This window comes from Elephas maximus, chromosome 18, assembly GCF_024166365.1.
Source record: "Elephas maximus indicus isolate mEleMax1 chromosome 18, mEleMax1 primary haplotype, whole genome shotgun sequence".
Lineage (NCBI taxonomy): Eukaryota > Metazoa > Chordata > Mammalia > Proboscidea > Elephantidae > Elephas > Elephas maximus.
In genome coordinates, this window is record NC_064836.1 from 10,510,560 (window position 1) to 10,536,769 (window position 26,210).

The 26,210-nt window shown below is 46.5% G+C and overlaps 1 protein-coding gene across 1 annotated transcript in view; it reads right to left on the reverse strand.

Moving 5' to 3' along the window:
* The window catches only part of LMOD1 (leiomodin 1), a 43,695-nt gene extending 18,121 nt beyond the window's left edge, over positions 1-25,574 (reverse strand). Inside the window, exon 1 of the mRNA XM_049857931.1 lies at positions 25,101-25,574. Coding sequence (XP_049713888.1) covers positions 25,101-25,361 — 261 coding nt within the window. The 5' untranslated portion in view covers positions 25,362-25,574. The remainder of the gene's footprint in view (positions 1-25,100) is intronic.
* Positions 25,575-26,210: the final 636 nt, after the last annotated feature.

A 26,210-nucleotide genomic window follows, 5' to 3' on the forward strand; every position in this document is an offset into this window, starting at 1 on the left:
TTGAGTCTTTAAGGGCAAGGATTTCTAGGGAAAGTGACTTCCAGTGGGGGAAGGTGACCTGATGGGGAGGAGTGGTCTGTGGTTCTTACTCCCTTCCTAGAAGCCCAAGAAGAGCCACCCAGAAAGAAAGGGTGAGGAACGCTTGCATCTCTCCAGGCCCTTGCTCCTTTCACATTGCGCTGCAAGAAGAGAAAGGCACAGGATTTCCAGGTGGGGTAGCGCTGTGGCCTCCACCCCACGCTGTGGTTTCTGCTTGGGGTCATGAGATACCCATCTCCAGGGGGCTGAAGTTTCTTGTGATGGCTCTTCCCTACCAATGAAGGGTCAGCCCAGTGCTCTCTGCAGACCTGAATGTTTTGCCTGCTGGCCTGGTGACTCATACTGGGAAGCTTGCAGCAAATCCCATTTTCGGGGAAACGAGGAAATCTCTTCACAGAGACAAACAAGTCACTTTAGCACTCTGCTCTCTGAACTGCCTGGCTAGTGCTCTCTCTCCCTCACTTCATCCCAGCACACACCAAAACCCAAGCAAGTTTGGAAAACATAAGGCACTGTTTTAATGTAAGCTATTTGTCCCAGAGCCGGGTCCCACTCAGGTCCCGGAACATGATGTCCTCAGGCTGCTTAAGGCGGCAGCATAGCCTGGGCTCTGGCACAGCCCCTCCTGCCTGTTCTCAACAGAAAAGGTTAATGTGGCCTCATCAGGGCCAGCTCCATGGCTGTGCAGTCACACAGGGCCCCAGGCTCCGAAGTGCCTTGTGGTTGGTTTAGTGCTCTGCTGTCGCCATCTGGAAAGTCTTAATAATTCTTGAACAAGGGGCCTTGCATTTTCATTTTGCACTGGGCCCTTCAAATTCTGTAGCCAGTCCTGGGTCTAACAGAAAAACTGGAGCACAGGGTGTCAGGGTTGGAATGTGTCTCTGCCTTCCTGCCTTCTTCATCTCCAGGAATGGCACCACCAAACCCCAGGCACCAGGACGTCATCCTTGATCCTTCATGCTCCCTGCCACCTTCTTGCATCCTACCTCCCTAACAGATCTCAATTAGCTTGTGGTCCCTGCTGAGGACACTGTGGGTGGGACCACCATCATCTCTTGCCTCCCAGCTGGTCTCCCTGCCTCCTACCCTACTTCTTTTGGATCCATCTGCACATAGGAGCCGGACAGCTCTTTTAACGTGTAATGGTGATCAGTGGTGCCCACTGCTCTCAGGAGAAAGCCCAGACTGCAAGGCCATCATGATCAGCCGGTGCCTGTGTCCACATCCTCATCTGGCTCCATGCTCTGCCCAGCCAGACTGAAGGGCACACACCTGCCAGGCTCTCTGTAGCCTGGGTGCCCTTGTGTATGCTGCTTCTGCTGCTTGTCATGTCCTCCTCCTTCTCTGTCTAGTTAACTCTACTTCTCCATCTCCACCTCCTTCTTCTTTTTAACTTTTTATTGTGGAAAAATTTCAATTGTACACAAAAACAGAGAGAACAGCATAGTGAGCTTCAAGGTACCCAGCGCTCAGCTTCAGCAATGATCAACACATGGCTGATCTTGTCTCATCTATATACCCACCCATTTTTCTCCCACCCTCAGATTATTTTGAAGCAAATCCCAGGTCTATCATTTCATGCATAGGTAAATATTTCAGCATGTATCCCTAAAAGACAAAATTGGAAGCTTAAAAAAAAAAGTTAACTATATTACCTAAATTAATAATATTAATTTCTCTTAATGGTCCATCAAGACTCAGCCCAAGAGCCCTCTCAGCTGGCCCCTCCCTTGCACCTCTGCAGCAGGCAAGAGTCGTTGACATCTGCACTTATCACTGTCTGTCCCTGGACTAGATGGTAAGCCACTTGAGAGCAAGATCCTTTATATCTATCCTCAGCACCGAGCCTGGCAGTGTGCTTTGTATTTAATAAAATATTTGCTGAAATGAAATTAAAACATTTCCATCTCATCTACAATATTTCCTACCAAGTAGTTTGTGCTTGAATACTTCCTAGTGACAGGGAGCTCAGATCTTCCTGAGGAGAAGGCAAGTCCACTTTTTCTTTTTTTTAATTTAAGCTGACTCTATCTTAGAAACCCCTTCTGGTTCTGTTTATGTTCCCCCATACCAGCCCCCTGTGCAAATCAAGGCTACCTTTTCTATAAACATGCTCTTTACATATTTGACAAGATTCATGGTGTCGTCTCTATGAGGCTGCTCTTCTCCAAACTAGAAAAGTTCATCCTTGAGACTGATCCCATCATTCTAGCCTAACCAGAATTTCTGAATCTTGGCTCTGCTATTTAAATTTCACTGTTCCTTCCAACTTCCCATAATCTCCAAGTCTGGTATGTATACCTTCTAGAACTTTCTGTCGGATGGATAGGGCAGAGTGGGAAAACAGAGCCCTCTGGCACTCTACTAGAAACCTCCAAGGAGCCACCAATCAGAATTAAGCCGCATCACCCGCCAGTCCTCATCTATCCACCCTGGCCACTAAACTCTCATGACAGGTCTTATCCAATGTCCTCCTGAAGTCTCTGGAGGAGGCCAGGACTGTAGAGAGAAGATGGTGTTTGCTAGCTTCAGTGCCAACTCCACCCACCACTGACTCTTCCTCGGAATTTTACCCCAGTAAAACGACACACCTTGAGCCACCATTTCCCAGGCCTCAGACATTTGCAAGGTGTCCCGGAAAGTTCCTCCTTTCCTCCTCCAGTAAGGTCATCATAACTCCCAATACAGCTCCCTTCTAGCACCAAGGCCCTCGGAGCCACAGGCTCTTCATGTTCCCAGGCCATAGAGGCAGGACTTCACTTGCTAGCTGGAGGAGAACTGGGGTCTTTCCTTCTGAGGCACACTGGGGAGTTAGATTTGAGGAAGAGACTGAGCATTAAGCGCACGTTAAGTCTTTGAGCTCAAGGACAATCAGGAGGAGGGTCTGTTCATTCCACAGGTGGCGGGGGGAGAGGGATGTCAAGATGGAAGGGAAAGAGAGGCTGCAAACAAGATCAAACCATTAAGTTGGGGATGCCAAGTGGCCTCTCCACTGTGCGGGATCCAGTGAATATACAATGGGGGACGAGAGCCTGGAAGAGGTAAGAGAGAAGCTTAGAGGTGGCCTCAGGGAGGTCATTTGGGCAGAGAAGGTGGGGAAGAACTTTCTTAGAAGAGGGAATAAAACTGGCAAAAGCATGTGTTTTAGTAAAGCATGGCATGTCCAAGGATTGTTGAGAAATTCTTTGGAACTGGAGGGGATCAGAGAAAGTTGTGGTGGAAAATGAGACTGGAAATGTACCCTGGGGCCAGACCACGACAAACTTTAAACGTTGTGCTAAGGAATGTGGGCTTCAACCAATTGGAGAATGATGAAACATATAGATTTTTAATTTGACTGAAGTGGCAATCAGATTTGTGTTTTAGAACGATAACCCTGTCTGCCACTTAGAGGTCACACCTGACATTGGGAGGAACTGGAGAGAAAGAGGCTACTGCAAAAGTCCAGGCAAGAAATGATGAGACCCTGGACCAAGGCTGAACAGTGAGCATGGCGGGGAGGAGACGGATTCCATAGAGGTTTGTGGGGGTACAATGGAGAAATACCACAGAACTCTTCCTTGGTGGGGGGGCGGGGATGGAGGATAATGCCAAGGTTTCTAGTTTGGTTGACTAATGAATTGACATTAACAGGGATCTGAGACTCAGGAAAGAGATCTGGACTTGAAATATAGATTTGGGAGTCATATGTGTATAAATTACAATGAAAACCACAACAGTAAGTAAGATGTCTCTGGAAAAGTGAGTAACCAGGAAGAGGAAAGGGATTTAGGGAATAAAACCAAACCAAACCCATTGCCGTCAAGTCAATTCCAACTCATAACGACCCTATAGGGCAAAGTAGAACCGCCCCATAGGGTTTCCAAGGAGCACTTGGTGGATTCGAACTGCCAACCTTTTGGTTGGAAGCTGTAGTTTGTAACCACTATACCATCAGGGTTTCCATTTAAGGAACAGGAACAAGGAAGTTGCTGCATTACTTAATAAAATGACAAAAGAAAACCCATATCCTTCGAGGCTGAAGAAACCACAATGAGATACCACTTCACACCCACTAAGACAGGCAATGATGTATGAGGGTTCCAATATGGTGAAATTGGCATCCTCATAAATTGCTGGTGGAAATGTAACATGGTGCAGCTATTTTGGAAAATAGTTTGGCAGTTCCTCAGAAAATTAAACACGGCCTAACTATGTGACTCAGCAATTCCACTCTTAAATAAAATCCCTAAACAAAAAAGGAATCGAAATCAACTCAATGGCAATGGGTTTTGTGTGGTTGGCTCCAGCATCATTCGGAAGAGGCTAGCTGGAGATACCACAGCCTCTTCCACAGCCAGGCTTGGGGAGGAAAAAAACCTCAAGGGAGAGAGACAATGGCAATTTTGAAGCGGAGAGAAGCCGTGTGAGTGAGTCTGGAGTCTACAGCTAGGAAGAAGGAAGGAAGGGAACAAGGATATCAGGATTCTGCTGGGCAGGAGAAGGAGCCACAATGAATAGCCAGGGGGGCTTCCTGATAGCCATTCCCTGGGGTCTCTGAGGGCAGAGTAGGAGCCAGGCTGCCAGTGCTCATCTCAGAGCACAGAAGGTTTCAGGGTCAGCACAATGACAGGAAAGCTGCCAGCCGAGACAGCCACCAGGACTGAGCAGCACCTGTGCAGGAACCGGGTGCCCAGCAGAGGTTTCGTAAATGCTAAACGAGCCAACGCAGCTCCCGTTTGAATAGAGGTCCTAGAAGAAGGCAGGAGGGGCAGATCTGTTTTTGTCTGTTAAGCTCTGCACAGTTTGTTGCAATTTGAAATCAGAATAAAGAGCTTGGGACCTCTCTCTGCTACCATCTGCGTCTCCTCAGTAAGCCTATTTCTGCATCTGTTGTTAGCTGTTGTGGAGTAGTCCCCAGATTCACGGGGGCCTCATGCACAACAGAATGAAATGCTGCCCAGCCCTGTGGCATTCCCATGATCTGTTGCAATTCGGACCATTGTGATCCATAGGGTTTTCACTGCTGGTTTTTGCAAGTAGGTCACCTGGCCTTTCTTCCTAGTCCATCTTAGTCTGAAAGCTCTACTGAAACCTGTTCAGCATCGTAGTGAAAAGCAAGCTTCCACTTACAGACAGGTGGTGGCTGCACATGAGGTGCATTGCCGGGAATCAAACCTGGGTCACCCATACGGAAGGCAAGAATTCTACCCATGAACCACTAATGCCCCCTCTTCATCTGTAAAGCAGGCTAAAGCATATTTATCCTATCTACCTTAAAAGGCTGATGAAGGATCAAGTGAGATAATGTATTTGGGAGCCCATAAAGCTCAACAAAGACATGAGACGTTGTTGTTAGCTGCTGTCGAGTTGATTCCGACTCATGGTGACCCCATATGTTACACAGTAGAACCGCTTTGTGGGGAAGCAGATTGCCAGGTCTTTCCTTAGGCGGTACCGCTGGGTGGGTTTGAACCATCAACTTTTAAGTTAGCAGTTGAGCACAAGCCATTTGCACCACCTAAGAAAAAAAAATTCCCATTGCTGTCAAGTCAATTTCAACTCATAGCACCACCTAGGGACTTCATATAGGGTCTCTATGAGCCAGAAGGAAACCCTAGTGGTGTAGTGGTTAAGTGCTACGGCTGCTGACCAATCTGTCCTGTAGGGTCGCTACGAGTCAAAATCAACTCAGCAGCAATGGATTTGGTTTTTTTTTTTTTTTTTTTTTTTTTAATGGGTCAGAATCGACTCAACTGAAACAGGGTTTTAAAATTTTTTTAGGGACCTCATGAGGCATTAGGCTCTATTTTTATTATGCCTTAAAGGGCTGGGACATATGGTAGGATGTCCCAAAACAACAACTGGGTGCTTATCCTATGAGCTATTGGGTATAAGACATTCTTTCTCTGTTTTTCTTGGAAGGAAAAAAAAACAACTTTGCCTCATGACCTGGTATTATGTGGACTTGGTTATGGTGCTTTAGAATGTGTCATGGATTGAATTGTGTCCCCCCAAAATAGGTATCAACTGGGTTAGGGCATGATTCCCAGTATTGTGTAGTTGTCCTCCATATTGTGATTGTAATTTTATGTTAAAGAAGATTAGGGTGGGATTGTAACACCCTTACCCAGGTCACATCCCTGATCCAATGTAAAGGGAGTTTCCCTGGGGTGTGGCCTGCACCACCTTTTATCTCTCAAGAGATAAAAAGGAAACGGAAGCAAGCAGAGAGTGGGGATCTCATGCCACCAAGAAAGCAGTGCTGGGAGTAGAGCTCATCCTTTGGACCTGGGGCCCTGTGCAGAGAAGCTCCTAGTCTGGGGGAAGATTGATGAGAAGGCTAACAGAAAGAGAAAGCCTTCCCCTGGAGCTGAAGCCCTGAATTTGGACTTCTAGCCTACTAGACTGTGAGAAAATAAATTTATCTTTGTAAAAGCCATCACTTGTGGTATTTCTGTTATAGCAGCACTAGATGACTAAGACAGAATGTCTTTGGGGCAGGACCCTCTGGAAGCAGGAGAATAGTCCCTTCTTGACTTCCTTCATAGACCTAAAATTTTCCAAGGCTGGAGCTTTGACTCTTTTTACAAGTACTAACAATTCTTTCCTCCAGAGACAAGGGGAAACCAAGCACATCTGCTCCATCCATGGGTCATACAAAATTACACATCCCCAGAGAGTCAAAGGGAGAGGTGGGAGTTGGCCCTTCTCAGTAGATATTCCAACTTCAGGAACTCGATCCTCCAAAAGCTAACATGTGAGTCCTTATGTTCCCCTGGGTTATGGACTGGCTGCCTTGTGACATGATCAGTCCCTTTGTTCCCAAGGTCCAGGAAGGTCTTTTCTCTCCTTTAGGAGTTTTGTTTCACCCGTCTAGCCATGAGTCTCAGCTGGAGGAACAGTATGTTGATGGTTCTGTTTATCATCTTGTTTGGCTGGCTCCATCTCTCTGGGGATGGGTGCCAAAGGCCAGAGCTGAAGCTCTGGGGATCTGTTTGGGGCTTTGGAAAGTATATTTATTGGGAGCCATGTGAATGTCCAAATATAGGCACACGGTTCAACACAGCCATATGATGGGCTATGATAACTCTCGACTGAAAATGATGTTTAGAAAGAATTTTTAGTGACACGATATGCTGTGCAACAACAGCAGGAAACAAAATTTGAACCCCGGTGGCGTAGCGGTGAAGAGCTCCGGCTGGTAAGCAAAAAGGTCGGCAATTCGAATCCACCAGGTGCTTCTTGGAAACTGTATAGGGCAGTTCTACTCTATCCGGTAGGGTTGCTATGAGTCAGAATCAACTCAATGACGGTGGGATTGGTTTTTTTTTTTTTTTTTTGGTGGGGGGCATAAAGTGATCTCAACCACAAAAAAGAAAAATGCATATAGAAGTACACACTCCAAAAATTTGAAAATCGCTCTTAGATAATAAGATGAAGAATTATTGGTTCTTTTCTCTTTTTTCCTATATGTTACATGTTACCTATAATAAGCCTTATTACATTACAATAATAAGTTATTTTTTGAAGAAAGTCCATCCAGAAATAGTGCCTCTATGCTCTATATATCAACCCTAGCCCTGCCTTTAAGGCGAGGATTATAGGGACTAGAAGAGAAGCAAGAAGCTTCCTCAACCTGAAAGCTCCTTGACCACTGGAGCACTTGAGTCATCAGTACTCTAGGGTCATTATCAGACATTTTTCTGGTGATTTAGAAATTACCTTATGGTTTTCAGTACAGCAGAGGGCCAGGGACCAACAGGTGATCACTAAGTGACAAGCGGAAGAGGAAGCTGCCATTTTGCATAGGTGGGATGATCTACCTTGGGGAAAATTGGCATAAGACAAATGTCAGTCTTCTCAACCAGGATTCCAGGGGAAACATTAAGCTCTTAATGCCCTCAGGCATCCATTGCACGTAAAGAACTAATTTCTCTCCCATGTATCTAGAATGATACAAGCTATTGTCTTAAGGAGAACTGAGGAAATAATCACTCAGTTTTCTGTAGGGCTGAATTCTCTTGCAGAATCCCAGTGAGAAAAGCTGATCATTTGTCTACAAGGGCCCATTCCTAGCCCTGCTCCACCTTTGCTCCAGACTCATAGCTCTGGCTTCAGTAAGGCAAGTTTGCATCGACATGACCATAGAATTGGTATATCCAGACCCTTCTAGGCCAGCACACCCATACATCCAAGTACTGGACCTCCCAAAGGGCTGAGCTCTGTGAGTATGACAAGGAAGGCAGCTCCCTTTCCTGCTATATGTGGGGAGTCCTAAGGGAAACCTGCTTATAACAAGTTCTCTAGACGAGCCACATCACTTTTTGTAGCTCTGGAAGCAAAGCTGCTGAACCTTTCCAGACATTTTAGGATCTCTCCCCAGTGGAAGAATCCAGGTGTTGGGAACTGAAGGTCCAAGCTAGAAAATTATCAATATCCTCTTTAGGGTATGGCTGTGGGCCCAGGGATCACAGGGGAACTTTATTGGATCAGGCTCAAAATATCAGCCTGTAATCTCAGATCCCCAGAGAGCTGGAAAAGAGAAGAACAAGAGAAAGGAGAAAAATGGAACAAGCTAAAAAATGTCCTTGAGGTTCATTCTGTCCAGAACAACTAAAAAGGAAATCTGGCAGCGACTTATCCCAACAATTCAGAGGCCAGAGTATAAATTGTAGGACTGATTTAATTGTGGAACTGTTTACAGAAATGGAGGAAAGGGATCACTCCCAAATCTTGCTTCATTTGAGAACTTGAACATGAAAATCTTATTTTCAGCCTCAGAAGAGTAGAGATGAATTTGTAACTTCTACAGATTCAATCAAGTGGGACAGGAATGGTATTTTCAAACTGTTCATCCTTCATTCATTCAACGGAGATTTACTGAGCCAGGCACTGTGCTCATGTTGGGGACATGGGGATGAATAAGGGTCAGCCTTTGCCCTCAACAAGTCTGGGGAAAGCACAGAAACAGACAATGCCAAAACAAGGGGAAGCTTATGTGGTATAGGAGGCAACAGAAGCTGCAGATGGTGCTTTGTGAACACAGATGGAGAGGCACATAGCCCAGACTGGAGGGATTGAGAAAGCTTTCTAGAGAAAGTGTTGCCTGAGCTGAGCCTTGACAGAGGCCTAGGAGTTAGGTAGGCCTAGAGTGGCGTGGGCATCCTAGTTAGAAATGATGGTGTGTGCAAAGGCTCAAAGGAAGTGAAAGAAAGCATGGCTGTTTCAGAGAACCAATGGCCAAGTATAATGTACCAAAGGGTAAAAGTCAAGGAGAAGAGTATTAGTACCTAGAGAGATTGGCAGGCATTAGATGGCCAAGGGCCTTCTCAGCCATGATAAGGAGTGTGAATTTGATCATGGAAGCTACGTTGAGCAATTGAAGGCTTTTACATAGGGGAGTGTCAAGATCATGGTTTCATTTTATAATAATACGCTAGTAACTGTGGGAAGGATAGACAGCAATGGGGCGAGAGGAGAGTAGGGAGATCAGTTAGGCAGTCAGGGCATTCTTCTAGCTGATTAGTGATATGGGTGACAGTAGAAGAGGAATGGAGAAGAGGGGCAGGGTCAAGAGAGGCTTCAGAGGTAGAATCAACAGCATTCTATCACCAATGGAGTTTGGCAACACTGGGAGAGGGATTAGAGTAGGCCAACTCCCCCACACCCGAGGGCTATGACTTAGGTGTCTGTTAGATGGTACTTCTATTTACCAAAATGTGGAATGCAAGAGGAACAGCAGAGGTGAGATGGGGTGACAATGATTAATTTATTTTTGGACTAGTTGAATTTGAGACACTTGAGGTGTCCAAGAGGCAAATGAATGATCTAGAACTCAACGTAGAGATCTAGGCCAGAGATAGAGGTAGTGGGTGGCAGCTGAATCTGTAGGGTTGGATGAGGATGCCCAAGAGGACTGCATAGGAAGGGCAGAGCCCTGGAGACCAACAATATTTAGGAGGGAGAGGAGCTCTGAAAGGAGACTAGGAAGGAACAGCTAGGGAGAAAAAAGGAAAACCAGATGAAGGTGGTCTCTTGGCACCAAGGGAAGTGAGCGCTTTAAGAATGAGAGAGTAGTCAAATACGACAAAGTAAACAAATAGGATAAAGACTAAAAAGCATCCATTGGATGAAGCAATAAGGAGGTCCCTGGAGATGTCACCAAGGCTGACATCAGTGCAGAAGTGGGAGCTGAGTCTTCCAGGTGCAACAGTGAGTGTAGACACTATTGCCTATGGCTTGGCTTTGAAGGAACTGGAGATAAAGAGCCAGTAGAAAGGAATGTTAAAGACAAAAGGGGGAGGGGGTTTAAAGGAGCAAAGATCCCTGTGGACACAGGAGAGAATATAATCCAAATAGTGGGTAGGGGTACAAACCTGGGACAGGAAGAGGGATATCTTTTCCCATGAGATACAACGGAAGATGGAAAGCTTGCATATATGGATGTTTTTATATTTGCAGGGTGGCAGAAGAGGAATTTGAAGGCATCCCCACTTGATGGATTCAAGTTTCTCTGTGAAATATGGGGCACAGTCATCTGCTGAGGATTAAGAGAGTGATGGTGGGGCAAGAGGGCTTACAGAGGGGAGGTTAACTTTTGGAATAACCTCTCAGAGGAATCAGAGGGACATGTGGAGGGTTTCTGGACAACCTTGAGGGCTTGGCTGAGGTAATGGGGTTTTAATCCATAGTGGCACCAATATATGTGGCTGTTAGTTTCTCCAGCTGCAATCAGCAGCTTACAAGTAGGAGTGGAAATGTCAAATAGCTAGTCTTATCTAGGCTGGGGGTGATGGAAGGTTGGGGGGCCTTATCATGAGAATTGAGGGTAATGTTGAGAATAACCAAAGTAAGATCTAAACTGAATAGGAAAATAAGTAGTGCCATAAAGGGCCTGAAAATTGGGTGGAGGAGAATCAGAAGTCTGTCCATATTGGGAATAGGTAAGGCTAAGAGTGAGAGTAGGCCATGAAGTGGGATACAGTTTTAAGTCAACATCTTTGGGAAAGTTAAAGAATCCTGGGGTAGAAAAATTCCACCTGGGCTTTAGTGAAGTGTCTCAATCTTAATAGAGTGGCTCACGATGACAGCAGGCAGGACATGTGCCAAGGACACGATGGCAATTGAGTTGCTCTCCAAGATGGGAGTCCCTGGAAATGATGATGGCTATCACTTAATTAAGTGCCCACTGTTTGCAAAGCACTACATTAGACCTTCAAACTTTTGTATCTGATCGTCAGAGAGACTCTTCAGATTAGGTAGTATCACCCCCGTCTGCAAGATGAAGAAATTAAAGTTCACTATGCATTCTTTGTACCACCTATCAGTCAGTTTGTTGTACTGTGGTGGCTTGCATGTTGCTATGATGCTGGAAGCTATGCCAACGGTATTTTAAATACCAACAGGGGTATCCGAGGTGGACAGGTTTCAGCAAAGCTTCCAGACTAAGACAGACTATGAAGAAAGGCCTGGTGATCTAATTCCAAAAATTAGCCAACGAAAACCTTATGAATCACAGCAGAACATTGTCCAACTCGCTTGTTTTGAACATGTCATTAGGAGGAATCAATCACTGGAGGAGGACATCATGTTTGGTGAAGTAGAGGGCCAGCAAAGTCAACGGGGACCCTCAGTGAGATGGATTGGCACAATAGCCAAAACAATAAACTCAAACATGCAGGCAATTTTGATGACGCAGAACCAGACATTTTGTTCTGTTGTACCTGAGGTCGCTATGAGTGGAGTCAACGCCATGGCAGCTGTTTATCTATGTATTCTTTACCACCCACCAATTCCACTACAAGGCATATACTCAACAGAAATGAAGTCATAGAGAGACTGGAGAAACCTCAACAGTATGGCCCCCAGACACGCTTTTAGCTCAGTAACGAAGTCACTTCTTAGGTTCACCCTTTAGCAAAAGATTAGACAGGCCCATAAAACAAAACAAGACTAAAGGGGCACAGCAGCCCAGGGGCAAGGACTAGAAGGCAGGAGGGGACAGGAAAGCTGGTAAAAAAAAAAAAAAAAGTAATAGAGAACACAAATTCGAGAAGGGAGAGTGTTGACATGTCACAGGGCTGTTGACTGATGTCATAAAACAATATATGTACTGTTTAATGAGAAGCTAGTTTGTTCTGTAAACCTTCCTCTAAAGTAAACTAAAAAAAAAAAAAATGAAGTCATAAATGCACCCAAAAATGTACACAATTATTCACAGCAACACTGATTGTATTAGGCCCAAAATGGAAACAACCCAAATAACCATGAACATTGGAGCGGATACATGAATTGTGCGTTCATACAGTGGGATACTATATAGCAATGAAAGCTTTAAAAAAGAAAAGTGTTACAGGCAACACATGGCTGAATCTCACTCACATAGAGTTAAGTGAAAGAAGGCAGGCACAAAAGAACACACACTGTGCGACTCTAGATATGTAAGGTTCACAGACAGGACTAACTTAATAGTGCTGGGAGTCCGGGTAGGGGAGGAGAGCCAGTCCTGCAGTGCTGGCAGTGTTCTCTTTCTTGTTCAGTTCACTTGGTGATAATTCATGAAACTCTACATTTACGTTCTGTGCACTTTTCTGTAAGTATTTTATATTTTGATAAAATGTGTATTAGAAAAAAAGCCATTATTGTCGAGTGCAATATGCTATACAGACAAGACATGAAAGAACCAAAAGAACTAGAAGGTGCCTGGTTACCACACCGACCACTGTGACAGGGATCACAACAGAGAGTCCCAGACAGAGGAGGAGAAAAATGTAGAACAAAATTCAAATTCATGAGAAAAGACTGGACTTATTGGTCTGACAGAGATTGGAGGAGTCCCTGAGACTATGGTCCCTGGACACTCTGCTAACCCAGAACTGAAACCATTCCTGAAGCCCACTTTTCAGAAAAAGTTTAGACGGGCCTATAAAACAGAAAATACCAAGTGAGGAACGTGCTTCTTAGTTCATTCAAATATCTGAGACCAAATGGGCAACTCCTGTCCAAAAGCAAGACGAGAAGGCAGGAAGGGACAGAAACTGGAAGAATGAACACAGGGAACACAAAGTGGAAAAGAGAAGTGTGCTGTCACATCGTGGGAATTGCAACCAATGTCATAAAACAATATGTGTACAAATTTTTGGATGAGAAATTAATTTGAGCTGTAAACTTCCACCTAAAGCACAACAATTTTTTTTTTTAAAAGACATGAAAGAATGAAAATAAAAGAAAGTAAAGCTTATAAAGGTTAAATGTGTATCTGAGGCTACTGAGCTGATAAACAGCGAAACTGGGGATTAACCCCAGGTCCTCCGACTTGCAAACCCAGTGCTTTTCCCACCACACCAGCCCTCAGCTGTGTGCTCCCTCCTTCTCCTTGGGCATGGGTGGCCTTGGGGACAGAGATCGATGCTCTGGAGGTGAAAATCTATTGGATTTTCAAGTAGCTCTGGCAGCTGGCTGTTGTCTGTTTGCATGCCCAATTTCATATCTGGAAGTATTTTCATGTTCTCTCTACCTCAGGGAGCACTGAGCATTTTTTCTGTAACCTGAGGACCTCTGACTATTGTGGCATCCTCGTAAGTTCCTGACCTCTCCATCCAGTCTATATATGGCCACCAAGTCATCTTCCCAAGGAACACTTTGCATCTGTATCAACACATAAGAGACAACTTCATCTCCTCACCAAATTTACCAACCCAACTGCATCCTTGCCCATCTCCACTACCTTCTCTCCCGATACAAGAGATGACTTAGCCGCCTAGGAAGTCCGACCCCTCAATTCCAGTGCATTTCATCCCTTTTTGCCTTTTTTCCCAGTGTCATCAGTTTCCCTCTCTACAAGGTCCCTGGGTGGTGCAATAGTTTGCACTCAGCTAGGAACCAAAAGGTTGGTGGTTCAAACCCACCCAGTGGCACACAGAAGAACCAGGCCTCACGATCTTGCTACCAGAAAGATTACAGCCAAGAAAATCCTGTAACCTGTGGGATCTCCATAGTCACAAACCAATACCAAAATCAACAACTGAAAAGCCTCCCTTTCTGCTGAATTATTCCCGTCAGCATATAAACATGCTAATAATACTCCCTGAATTGTCACAAAGCCTTGAAAAAAATCTCCCTGTATTCCACATTTTCCTCCAGCCGCTACCCTACTTCTCTACTTGCCCTATTAGAATAAGACTCCATGAAATAAAAGAGACTTGTCTACACTCTATCTCTAATCCTTATCTCCCATTCTCTCTTTTGAGCCCACTCTTTTAAAACTTTTATCGTGGCAAAATATTTATAACATAAAATTTGCCATTTTAATCATTTTCAGTGTACAATTCAGTGAGATTAATTCCATTCACAGTGTAGTGCTACCATCACCACCATCTGCAAAACTTTCATGACCCCCAGCAGAAATTCTGTATTCACTGAGCAGTAACACCTCATCCTCTCCTTCCCCCAGTTCCTAGTACCTCTAACCTCCTTTCTGTCTCTATGAATTTGCCCGTTTTAGATCTTTCATATAAGTAGACTCATATAATATTTGTCCTTGTTGTCTGCCTTATTTCACTTAGCATAATGTTTTCAGGGTTCATCCATGTTGTAGCAGGTATTAGAACCCCATTTCTTTTTATGGCCAAACAATATTCCATTGTATGGATATACACATTTTGCTCATGCATTCCTCTGTTGGTGGATTGAGGTCACTCTTGACTACAGTGAAATCGTTCTTGTTAAGGTCCCAATGGCTTCCATCTTGCCAGTTACTATGGTTGATTCTCTGTTCTCATCGTATTCAAACTCTCAGCAAGAATGGACATAGTGGAACATTCTCTCCTTCTCGAAGCCCTTTTTTCGCTTGCTTTTGTGAAACTACTCTGGTTTCCTCCAACCTCTCGATCTCCTTCACTGCTCCTTCTCTTTCGATGTGTAAATGTTGGAGCAGCAGAGGGCTCAGTCCTTGGCCCTCTTCTCCGTCCATACTCACTTCCTAAGTGATCCCTTCCAGGCTTATGGCTTTAAGTATCATTTGTCTGTGAGTTGGGATTGACTTAACAGCAATGGGTTTCCTTTGGTTGTATACTGATGACCCCCAAATTTAATCTCCAGCCCCACCTCTCTCATGACTGCCAGACTCGTACATCCACTACCAACCCAACCTTTCCTCTTGGGCGTCTAATAGACACAAAGCATTTAACTGGCTCAAATCAGAATCTTTGATCATCCCCTAGTGTTTTCTATCTCAGTAAATGGCATCAAATTCACCCAAATAGCTCAGGTAGCTGATCACCTTGACTCTCCTCTCTCCCCTACACGCAACACAGCAGCCCAGCCAGTCCTGTCTGTGCTACCTTTAAAGCATCTCCTGAATCTAACCACTTCTCATCGAACCATCCTCAACACTTGCCTTCTAACTGGTCTTCCTTGCCCAATCTTGCCCCTCTATAGCCTATTCATCTGAAAGCTGCCAGAGTGGTCCTTTTAAAAAACACAAATCAGATCACCTCTCTCCCCTGTTCAAAACCCTCCAACGAATTCTCACCATGCTTGGAATAAAATCCAAATTCCTTCTGCTGCCCTATAAAACCTGAAAAACCAAACCCGCTGCTGTCAAGTCGATTCTGACTCATAGCGACCCTATAGGACAGAGTAGAACTGCCCCGTAGAGTTTCCAAGGAACACCTGATGCTCTTAACCACTACGCCACCAGATTTCCCGCTATAAGGTCCTGCATTATCAGAGCCCAGCTTGCTTCTTGGGCCTTATCTCCTAAACCCTGCCCTTTGCTCACTCTACTCCAATTACACTGGCCTGGCTGCTCCTCTGACACTCTAGACCTACTCCCACCCCAGGACCTTTGTGTCTGCTGCTCTCTCTGCTTAGAAAACTCTTCTCCAGAACTTCCCATGGCTGGCTTCTCCTGCTCACTCCTGCCTGAAACGGTTCCCCACCAATATAGTCATATACTCTTTTCTTAATCTGAATTCTTCTGTATAGCATATGTGTGTTATGTGTTACAGGTATCTATGCTATATATGATATGTGTGTGTATGTATGTATATGTATTGCCTGTCTTCCCCACTAGAATATTAGCTCCATGAGGGCAAGGCCCTTGTCTGTCCTATTCACTATCTCAGCATCTAGAGAGCGCCTAGTATTATAGGACTCACCACCACCCATCTGACAGTGGTGGCTTGAGTGTTGCTATGATGTTGAACAGGTTTCAGCAAAGCTTCCAGACTAAAATGGACTAGAAAGAAAGACCTGGTGATCTACTTCTGAAAATCAGCCAGTGAAAACCCCATGGACCACAAAGTTCTGATCCACAACCAATCATGGGGATAGCACAGGACCAGGCAGCGTTTCGTTCCATCATACATGGGGTTGCCACAAGTCTGGGGCCAACTCAAGAGGAGCTAGCAACAACAATAACACTAAATAGTTGGGAATTAATGAGTTAATGGAGTCGTCCTTCTAAACACGAAATATGATTCATAAATCCTGCCTGTAGAAAGAATGAAGAGAATGGGAAAGGGTGGAGGGAGTAAGAGTGAAAGGAAGGAGAGGAAGCTGACGTTTATGGGCCTTTACTGCCCTGTTTCCAACCTAGCACTCAGCTAGGTGCTTTACGTAGAGTACTTCGCTTAAACCTCACAGCAATCCTACAGGTAGGCACTGCTATTTCCATTTTATATATGGAGAAACTCAGGCTCAAAGAGGTAAAGTAACTTGTTCAGGTCACACAGCTAGCAATGGGCAGAGCGGGATTGGGATTTGCATCCAGGTCTAGGTGGCCTCTGAACAGAGTGTTCCGATCACTAGACTTGATACATTCTGCACCCCACTCTTCACTTTCACTTGCAAGTCTCCCGGGTAGAGGTGCTGCCAGCTGCCGGCACTGTCCAGAAGTAAGGGCTGATGAAGTGAAAACCTGAAGGTGCCCCTGAGTCCTCCACAAGGGAAGGCAGGTGAGGGATGAGGGGGGAGGGGTGTGGGAGCAGGAGGCCTTTCGATTCCTAGATGACCAAGCTCGTCCTCTCTGCAGTGGACCCCAAAGACAGTTGAAGCCAAATTCTTCCCAAGCAGCCTTGGCTTTTCTGAGCTCATGCTCGGAAACCTCCTTATCTCCCCTTAAGGGGCCCTGGTGGTGCAGTGATTAAAGCACTCGGATGCTAACCAAAAGGTCCATAGTTTGAATCCACCAGCTACGGGAGAAAGATGTGGCAGCCTGCTTCCATAAAGATTACAGCCTTGGGAACCCTGTGGGGCACGTTCGCTGTGTCCTGTAGGGTCACTAGGAGTCAGAATCGACTCCATGGCAACGGGTTAATTTCCTTTACCCTGTCATGTTTGCAACCCGAAACTCAGTTTGGGCCTTTGAGCCTGAGGCGCAAAATAAGTTAGAGGCTCAAAGATACGGGGTGACTGAGGCCAAACAGCTAGTAAATTCAGGGCTTCCAATCAGTTTGTTCTGGCTCGAACTCCTGCTAAGACTTTGGATTTTCTAATGTTCCCAGGTGATGCCAACGCTGCTGGTTAAGGACCAGTTCTGAGAACCACTAGTAGGGCAGTGGTTCTCAAAATTTATTATACATAAGAATCACCTGGGGATCTTGTTAAACTGTAGATTCTGATTCAGTTCACCTGGGTGGAAACGCAAACTCTCAGCAAGGGATTGAACCAGAACCAGCCTATTGGAACCAGTTTGAAGCCCTGATTAAATTAGCCTTGGCTTCTTCCTCAACCCTTTTGTGCTTACGGTAACCCTAGGGACCAAGCACTTTTTCTGCATCTGAAGGTTTATTGGGAAGCTGCTGAGCCACTGACAGTGAGTGCTGCTACAAGCCTTTATGACTGTTTGAAACTGAAGAAATGGCATGTGCCACAAATTAGTGTTTTTATAGGGTATTTATGAGGTGTCTGAATTGTCAGCAGGAAAAACAGGAATTCTGAACATTTTTACTTGTTACACATATGTACCAATAGACCCTGATGGGGACTCTGGGGTATAATTAGTGGTACTTTATATGTATCACTAAACACTTAGGGTAAACTTGTGGGAGGGGGCAAGAAAAAAAAAATCCATACTACCTTCCAAAAGGAAACCCTGGTGGCATAGTGGTTAAGAGCTACAGTTGCTAACCAAAAGGTTGGCAGTTCGAATTTACCAGGTGCTCCTTGAAAACCATATGGGGCAGTTCGACTCTATCCTATATGGTCACTGTGAGTCGGAATTGACTCGACTGCAACAGGTTTGGGTTTTTTGGTTTACCTTACAAAAATTCAGACACACTCGATGATTCAGCATGCTTCCATTAACAAAAACACACAGAATCAACAAAAAATTCAAAGCAGAAAATAATTGGTTCACAAACGGGTTATCTCCATGCCCTTCTTCCTTCCCTTCTCCCTCTTCCTGTCATTCCTTCACTTCCACTGACTGTATATTTTTTTTAATTTCACAACAGATAAGAAGGTTAGTTTGCCGTAGATACAAGTATAAAGTCTGAGGAGATGAAGGTCCCTTAAGACACGCCTAACACTTTCAATACCTCATCTTATCAAATCCTCATGATGAGCCTTCAAGGTTGATTTTATCATTCCCACTTCACAGGGAAATTAATTGAGCCTCAAGGATGATGTTAATGAGATAGAACTGGCAGTCATTTGGTACCAGAAGGAACTCCATAAAGGTAATGTCTTCCTGAGGTAACTTACCCAAGTTCACAGATCAGTAAGGGACAGAAGCAGAATTCAGACATGGAGTTATCTGGTTCCAAACACCCATGAGGTTTCTACCTCTGCAAACCGCCTGGTACTAACAAGCCTTTGAGGGGAATCGATGTTCTGAATCCAGACCACTTTTTTATTTTTTGTTGGTTGTGCCAAAAGCGGTGTAATAAACACAAACAGGTCTGCTCTGGAAAGACTCTGTGCTGTATGGTTCAGGATGTTCTTGTTTATCCAGCTTGGCAGGTGTACAAATATCAGCTTCTTTCCCCACCCCCATTCCTCACGCCCTGTTGCCTTTTACTGCTGTGTGCAACTATGTGCGTGTGTATGCGTGTGTGTGCGCGGGTGCCTTCATGCACATGTGTGCACGCCGATTCTATGTCTCTTGGACAGCACCCCTGGCCTCTGTCTTCTGTGTCTCTCCCAGTGCACTTCCTCCAGGCTTTGCATGCTCTAGGCCCTGCATGGGCATGTTGATACAGTCTGAAACAGGTGAGGCACTCCAGAGTCGCTTGGGATGGAGACAGGAGCTGGGGGAGGGCAGACAGGTCAGACAAGGGCTTTGCGCCTCACCCTGGTTGTATGCCTGGATGTGCCTCTTTGTGCCCCAGTCTGGGACCCTGGAGCCCCCAGGAACCCTGAAGCCTCCAGCCTGCCAAGATGCTGGTGGCAACCTCCCCTTGGTCAATGGGTTGTGTGCCCCACCCTGGTTATCTACATCCCTCCTCACGCTTGATCCCCTTCCTTTTTACAAGTGCTTCGTGGTCCTGTCCATCTGTCCTGCCTCCCTCTGCATTTCCGTCTGATCCCTGCTGTCCTGGCAGGAAAAAGAACGGCGCGAGCACGAGGGGCAGCGCTGATGGGTGAGCAGACGCTGATGCGTCCCCTGCTTAATTTTTTTTCAAACTAAATATTATTTACAGGCTGAAGAAAACTTAAGACACGTAACCATAATAGCTAAAACAAACACCTGTGGACACCCCTCCCCCACCTAGTGTGAGAAACAGTCAATCCTTTTTTTAAGCTCTGGGTGGAGGCAGTTTTCAAACTCCAGGGAGAGATTTTAAACTTATCTACCCTCCTTGGGGGACCTGCTTTTGCCTCCCCAGGTCAACAGACCCCCATCACCTCTTCTGCTGTCCCCACCCTGGCCTCCAGGGCTATTTTGGGTGTGTCCCAGGCGGGGCTAATCTCCTTTAAGCAAAGACGGTGCTGCCCAGTGCAATCTCGACAGGATCCAGCCCTGCAAAGGGCATTTTTGCCGGTCAGTACTGCCGGCCTCAGGCCTTCCCAGCATTGCCATCCCTGCAGAGATATCAAGATCACTGAGCAGGGCCCAGGGCTGGTGGGAGAGGAAGCTGCTGAGCTGTGAGGCCAGGCAACCAGACGGGACGGTCAGGAGGTTCATGCCCAGCTGCGGATGGCTCTGGTTTGCTTCTCAAGTTTACCTCAAGAGGGAACCTAAAAGAGCTCCCTCCACCCCCCAGCACAGCTGCCCCTGCTCCTGGCTGGGTGCAGGTGCTAATCCTTAGCTCCTGGTAATGCCAAGGAGAAGGACGGGGGAGGCAGGCTAGAGATTTTCTTTCCCACTCAAGGAAAGAGAGAACACATGGGTTGACCTGTTGGGATCCGGTTCCTGAAACTTGACCCGAGGACCAGAGTTTCACTGAACTGTTGGCTATACACTTGGCAGGGGCTTTGTCTTCTACCTGGGCTGAAGGAGAGTTCCTTAGAAGACCAAGGTGGAACCACTTGGGTGGGAGGTCTGCCCCTTTAAAGGGAAGGAGAGAAGCTAGTGGTCAGCTCCAGCAAGCCCCACCTCCTACCCACCCTGACCCCCTGCTGATGGTCATTCAACAAGCAGAGGTTGAGGATCTACTATGTGCCAGGCCCTGTGATAGCACTTGCCCCCAGAATCACACAAGCTGGTGAGGGAGACAGACAAGAAAACAGGTAGTTGCAACAAAGTGATGCCATGACCAGGGCTGTTACCCAGTGATGCTGGAGTGCTCAGAGAGGGGCCTAACCTTGCCTGGTGGTCAGAGAAGGCTTCCTGGAGGAAGTGGTCCATAGTCCTGAAGGCCAAATAGGAGTTAACTGGGAAGAGGCATGGGGATGGGTGGGGAATGTTGATGAAAGAGCTGGGAAGCCGATCTAGAAGGTACTTGTCCAGCCCCCTAGAGTAGTCCATCCCACTGAGGGAGAAGCAGCCTAAGGCCCCTTCCACCATCTAGACCCATTTAGCATGGTAGCCACAGTATGAATCTTGGGGCTCCCTCTCCCCAGGAGGGTTAGGGCTTAAGACCCAAACTAGGCCTGCCTCCTATACTTGGCTTCTATTTCTTTTTAAAAAGCTTTTTTTATTATGGAAAATGTCAAACATGCATATAAAAATAGAACAGTATAACGAACACCCATGTAGATCCACAATTGGTAGCTTCAACAATTTTCAACCCATGGTCAGTCTGGTTTCATCTATATCCCCACCCACTCCCCTCACCAAAATTATTTTAGAGCAAATCCCCTACAACCTATCATTCCCCCCCAACGTAAATATTCCAGTCTTTATGTCTAAAAGATAAGGATCTTTAAAAAATATATATCCAAAATACCATTATCACACCTAAAAGGAATTAATGATAATTCCTTACCGCCATCCAATATCCAGGCAAGATTTACTTTCTCTAATCCATACTTGGTTTTAATAGTTATGTTCCTACTCATGGGGCCATGGTGGGGATCGGCCTGGGGTGAGGAGGGAAGGAGAAGCGTTCAGCCTGACCCTGTTATACTAGAGTCCCTAAGTGGTGCAAACGGTTAACACGATTGGCTGCTAACAGAAAGGTTGACTGTTGGAGTCTACCCAGAGGCACCTCGGAAGAAAGGCCTGGCAATCTACTTCCAAAAAATCAGCCATTGAAAACCCCATGGAGAGCAGCTCCACTCTGACACACGTGAGTTAGCTATGAGTCAGTCAGCTAGATGACAACTGCTGGAATTATACCCACTGCTCTCATGACGACATAAGAATACGTGGTCTTTGCTTTGTAACAACTCTCAGTGGCTCTATTGTGTGTGTTTTGTGGCCTCAACTAGATTTTAAATTCTTGAGGACAGGGGCTGGTATCATTGCCCTTTTAGTACCTAGGGCAGCAGAGTGGAGGAAGTGCAGTCTTCAAAGTCAGGCAAGCCACTTATTAGCTGTGTGACTTAGGACAGTTACTCAACCTCTCTGAGCCTCCATTTCTACATCTGTATAATGGCAATAAAAATACCTGTCTCCCAAGAATTGTGAGGCTTAAATAAAAGAAAAGGTGAATGTGCTTAGCACACAGAAGCTTCTCAATAAATGTTCATCTCGCTGCTCTTCCTCAGGTAGAGTGAAATAGGCTTAGGGTTACTATCTTTTCTGATTAACTCTAGTTTCTCACGTGTATTAAAGGCCACCATCAGTGACAGCTCCCAGCCAGGTGCTGAGAGGGGAATTCTGGGAGGGGGAGAGAGAGTCCCCCAGCCTGGAGCTCCACCCACTGTTCTGTCTCTGATGTCGGAGGCTCCCCCCCCAAGCATGTAGGTTTTGCGTGTTTCTCTAATCACTAACTGAACAGACAAGCTTGCCTCACCTGCCTGTGACCGAGTGAAGGGGCGAGCTGGTAGTGCTGAGATTTGCTCTTGCTCACTTTACCACCTTCTGGGTTCCTTGACCCAATTAATTACTAATTTCATAGCTGCCATTTATTGTTTGATACACACAAGCTCTGGGCTAAGTACTTTACATCATTGTCCCTTTTAGTTTGCACACACCATCCTATGAGATAGTATCCTCATTTTACAGATTAGGAAATTGGGACTCAGGCTAGGTGCTTTGTGAGTTACTTAGATATTCAGACAGTAAGACATGCTGGTACCTACACTACGTGTTTCTGACACTTAAACCCAAGTTCTTTAACGTGCATCACTATGTTGCTTGTGGTGCTAACGAAGGCACTTTCTACTGTGAATTCCCATTTGCCCAGATTTACAGAGAGAACTTCCCGTCCACAGCGTACTATGCACCTTGAACTCCAGCCGTTTTGCCAGCCTATGCCCTTGGACTGTTTGAAAAAGTTTGAGTAGATCTTAACAGCCTTATCCCCACGAGGGAAAAATGGTCCTAAAGGAGTCTTCTTATTCAAGGATGTACACCTGTATACACAGGTGCGCGCGCACACACACACACACACACGCACACCCACACACCCCCCCTACCCTCTAGTCCCTGACTCAGGCTCTGTGTGCAGAAACAAGCGTGTGCCTGGCAGGGGTGAGGGAGCTGCACAGGAGAGGAGAGGCTTGCCACAGCGTTACTAATTGGCTGAGGGAAAAGGCTTGTGAGAATGAAACTTCCAGGAACCCAAGAATTTCTCACACTCTCTGCAGCCTAACCATCTTGCTTCGTCATTAGCAGTGTTTTGTGTTTGACTTCAGCCTCTGGAGTACCTTTCTGAGCACTAGAAGCCACGGGGCATAAAAGCAGTCTTGGACACAGAGCCTGGGGACTGGGAGTGAGGGAGGGGTGAGGCTACTCTTCAGAGTAAAAGTCTGGGGTCCAAGTGGGGGACTTACAGAAGGACCAAAGCCTTTGACTGCATTCCATTCTTTCTGTGTGTTTCCTGATAGTTTTCTTGAGGTACCAGGCCCTCACAGGAGCAAGACATTATGACCTGCCCAGAGGATAATAAGCATCTGAACCTCCTGGCTTCCTCACTCCCGCAACTTCTTGGCAACACCTTAGTCATGGGCTGGGGGAGGTCAGGACAGAGTCAGATGCTCTGCCTCACTTTGCCTTGCTGCTTCTCTCCCCACGCTCCCATTTCTTCACGCAAGGAGTTGGGCTGTGTCCCCAAACGTGCTCCGTGACTAGCATGCCGCACAATTCCCTACCCCGCCAGACATTTCACAGCAGTTTCAGATGACAATATCATCCTTCCCATTTCCTCTGTGACAGTGAGCACGTCGTTTGAAGCCCTGTGATATTGGTGGCCCCTAGTCCGAGCATCTGGGTTTTGCTGGTTTACGCTGACCACTAATTATCCACAGGAGTAAAAAAAACAAAGAACAAGAATTGTGACTAAGTCTTTTCTTGCAAGAACTTACAGATAATAGATAATATACAAGAGATGTGGCCAGTAAGTGCTGAGTAGAAAGAGAACTGGAGTCCCTGGGTAGCACAAACAGTTAACGTACTTGTTTGCTAACCTAAAGGTTAACGGTTCAAGTCCACCTAGAGGTGACTCGGAAGAAAGGCCTGGAGAGCTACTTCTGAAAAATCAGCCACTGAAAACCCTAGGGAGCAGGGTTCTACTCTGACACACACGGGGTCGCCACGAGTCAGAGTTGACTCAACAGGATCTGGTTACCGGTTAGAAGAGAACTAGTACAAGGACTTAGAACAGTTTTTCCCACTAAACACTCTGCCATGAACAAAGGGATCCAACACTCCAAGGCTAGTCTAGTCCATCCAAAGAAAACTCACATATCAATGCAACGATGAGCAAAAGGAATTCCTCCGTGCCAATCCCCACCCCCAAGAAAACAGAAAGTTGTGGACCGATGCTTCCAAAACACTCACCCCTTGCCCTTCCCCCCCCCCCCCCGCCCCCTGCCCTTCCTGCTGGCAAAACACTGCTGGGAAATATCTTCATTTCCCAGCCAAGTGGTGTCGCTAGCTTGTGAAAGCTCTTAGCACCAAAAGAGGGATGCTCCCTCAAGAGGCTACTCTAGAGAGTGCAGAAAACTTCCATCTTCCCCAAGAGTAAAACTGAAGCCATCAGGCTAAGACACAGACCCCCGGTCCCATGTCCCCCATGGCTTTGGGAAGCCCATCTGCCTCCTCAAATGGTCCTTGCCATGAGATGCCCACAGGCCAGAGTGCTTAAAATGGAACCTTTCTCCCAAAGGAGGGTTTAGCTTTCTCCTCTTAGTTGGCTGGCAAGAGACAGCAAGCACCATTCTATCCTCCGCCCCTTCTCACAAAAGGATGGGTTGGGTGTGAAGGAAAAAAAGAAGTGTTGAGGGAACGGGATGGAATCAATGTGACAAGAATACTTGAAGGACACCCTCTGGTCCCCATCCTTCTAGCGGCCCTATTTGATATTGTGGAATGCTGAGCTCCTCCAAAATATAAAACTTCTGCTTATCAGGCAGAAACTAGGGGTATGAGATTCACCCTGGTAGTTCAGCGGACAGTAATCGGTTCTGAAGAATTCAATTCTTTGCCAATAAGACACGTTCTCTCAGCAAAGAAGCATCCTAGCCACTGAGTCAGGGCCCCCCTCCCTCCCCTCATTCTCCGCTCTGGGACAGCCCTCACTCACATCCATGGACATCTCCCTCTGAATCAGTTTCTTGGTCTCCTTTTCACAGAAGTTGAGCATGGCTTCCCGGTTGTACACGCCCGTGGACGGCTTCTCCGTCTGGTTTCTCTGCCGCAGCCCCACAGGAATGCTCCCATCTGGGTCTACCACATCCAGCTCTTTCTCCAGCTCCTCCATCTCCTCAGGAGACAGGGTGGACAGCAGGCTGTCGATATCGGGGTCTTCGCTCACCTGCCGGCGATACTTGGCTACCTTAGACATCTTGGCAAAGGGGGCTGCAGCTTTTGCGGGGGGCTGTGGGAGTCCTGGTGGGCAGGTGGGTCTTAAAAGGGGTGAGCAGGTCTGGATGCAGCAAGGTGGGCTTGGGAGCAAACCCGAGCTGGGCGGAGGAGTGCAGCGTCCTGGCCCCTCTGTGCCACAGGTGCTGAAGTGTTAACTGGAGGCAGTAGCCCTCCTGCAGCCCAGGGCAGTGGAGCTGGGCTGGTCCACCCACTGACCAATAAGACCCAGCAGCAGCCTGGCCCCGAGAGGAGAAGCCAATCCCCACACTGGGGGCGGGCCAGGCTCACTGTCAGAGCTGTTTGAAACTTGAGGACATTCCAGGGAATCTTGGAGCGCTGTGTGACCAAATTTAGTACAGAGCTTTTAGCCTTTTAAAGACAAGGGGGCCACGCAATGAGAAAAAGATACAAAAATGCAGAGGCTGGCAGGAGTTGATCAGAGGAGCAGAGAGCCAAGAAAGTAGGGACAAGGCCATGTGAGTTCAGGAAGGAACAGGCCACCCCCAGGCATGCCCTGTTCAAGCGGATATTCCACTTCTCCATCACTGGATGGATGTCGCTGTGGTCAGCGTGAGGTTCACTGACTTATTTCTACTGTATTTGGTAATATGCTCAGGGATCTCCCAGTTGTTTACAGCCTTAGGAAAGATACCTTGATTTAGGAATACAGCCCAGCCAGTACCCCAGTCTCTTCTGCCAAGAAGAACCTGCGTGCTGAGTGTCAGAGGGACCAGCCAACTCTGGCCACTTCTTGAAACAGAGAGAGAGACTAAATCCTCACTGTATACCAAAACTGAAAACTGGCAAACTGTTTGGGCAGGGGATCTAC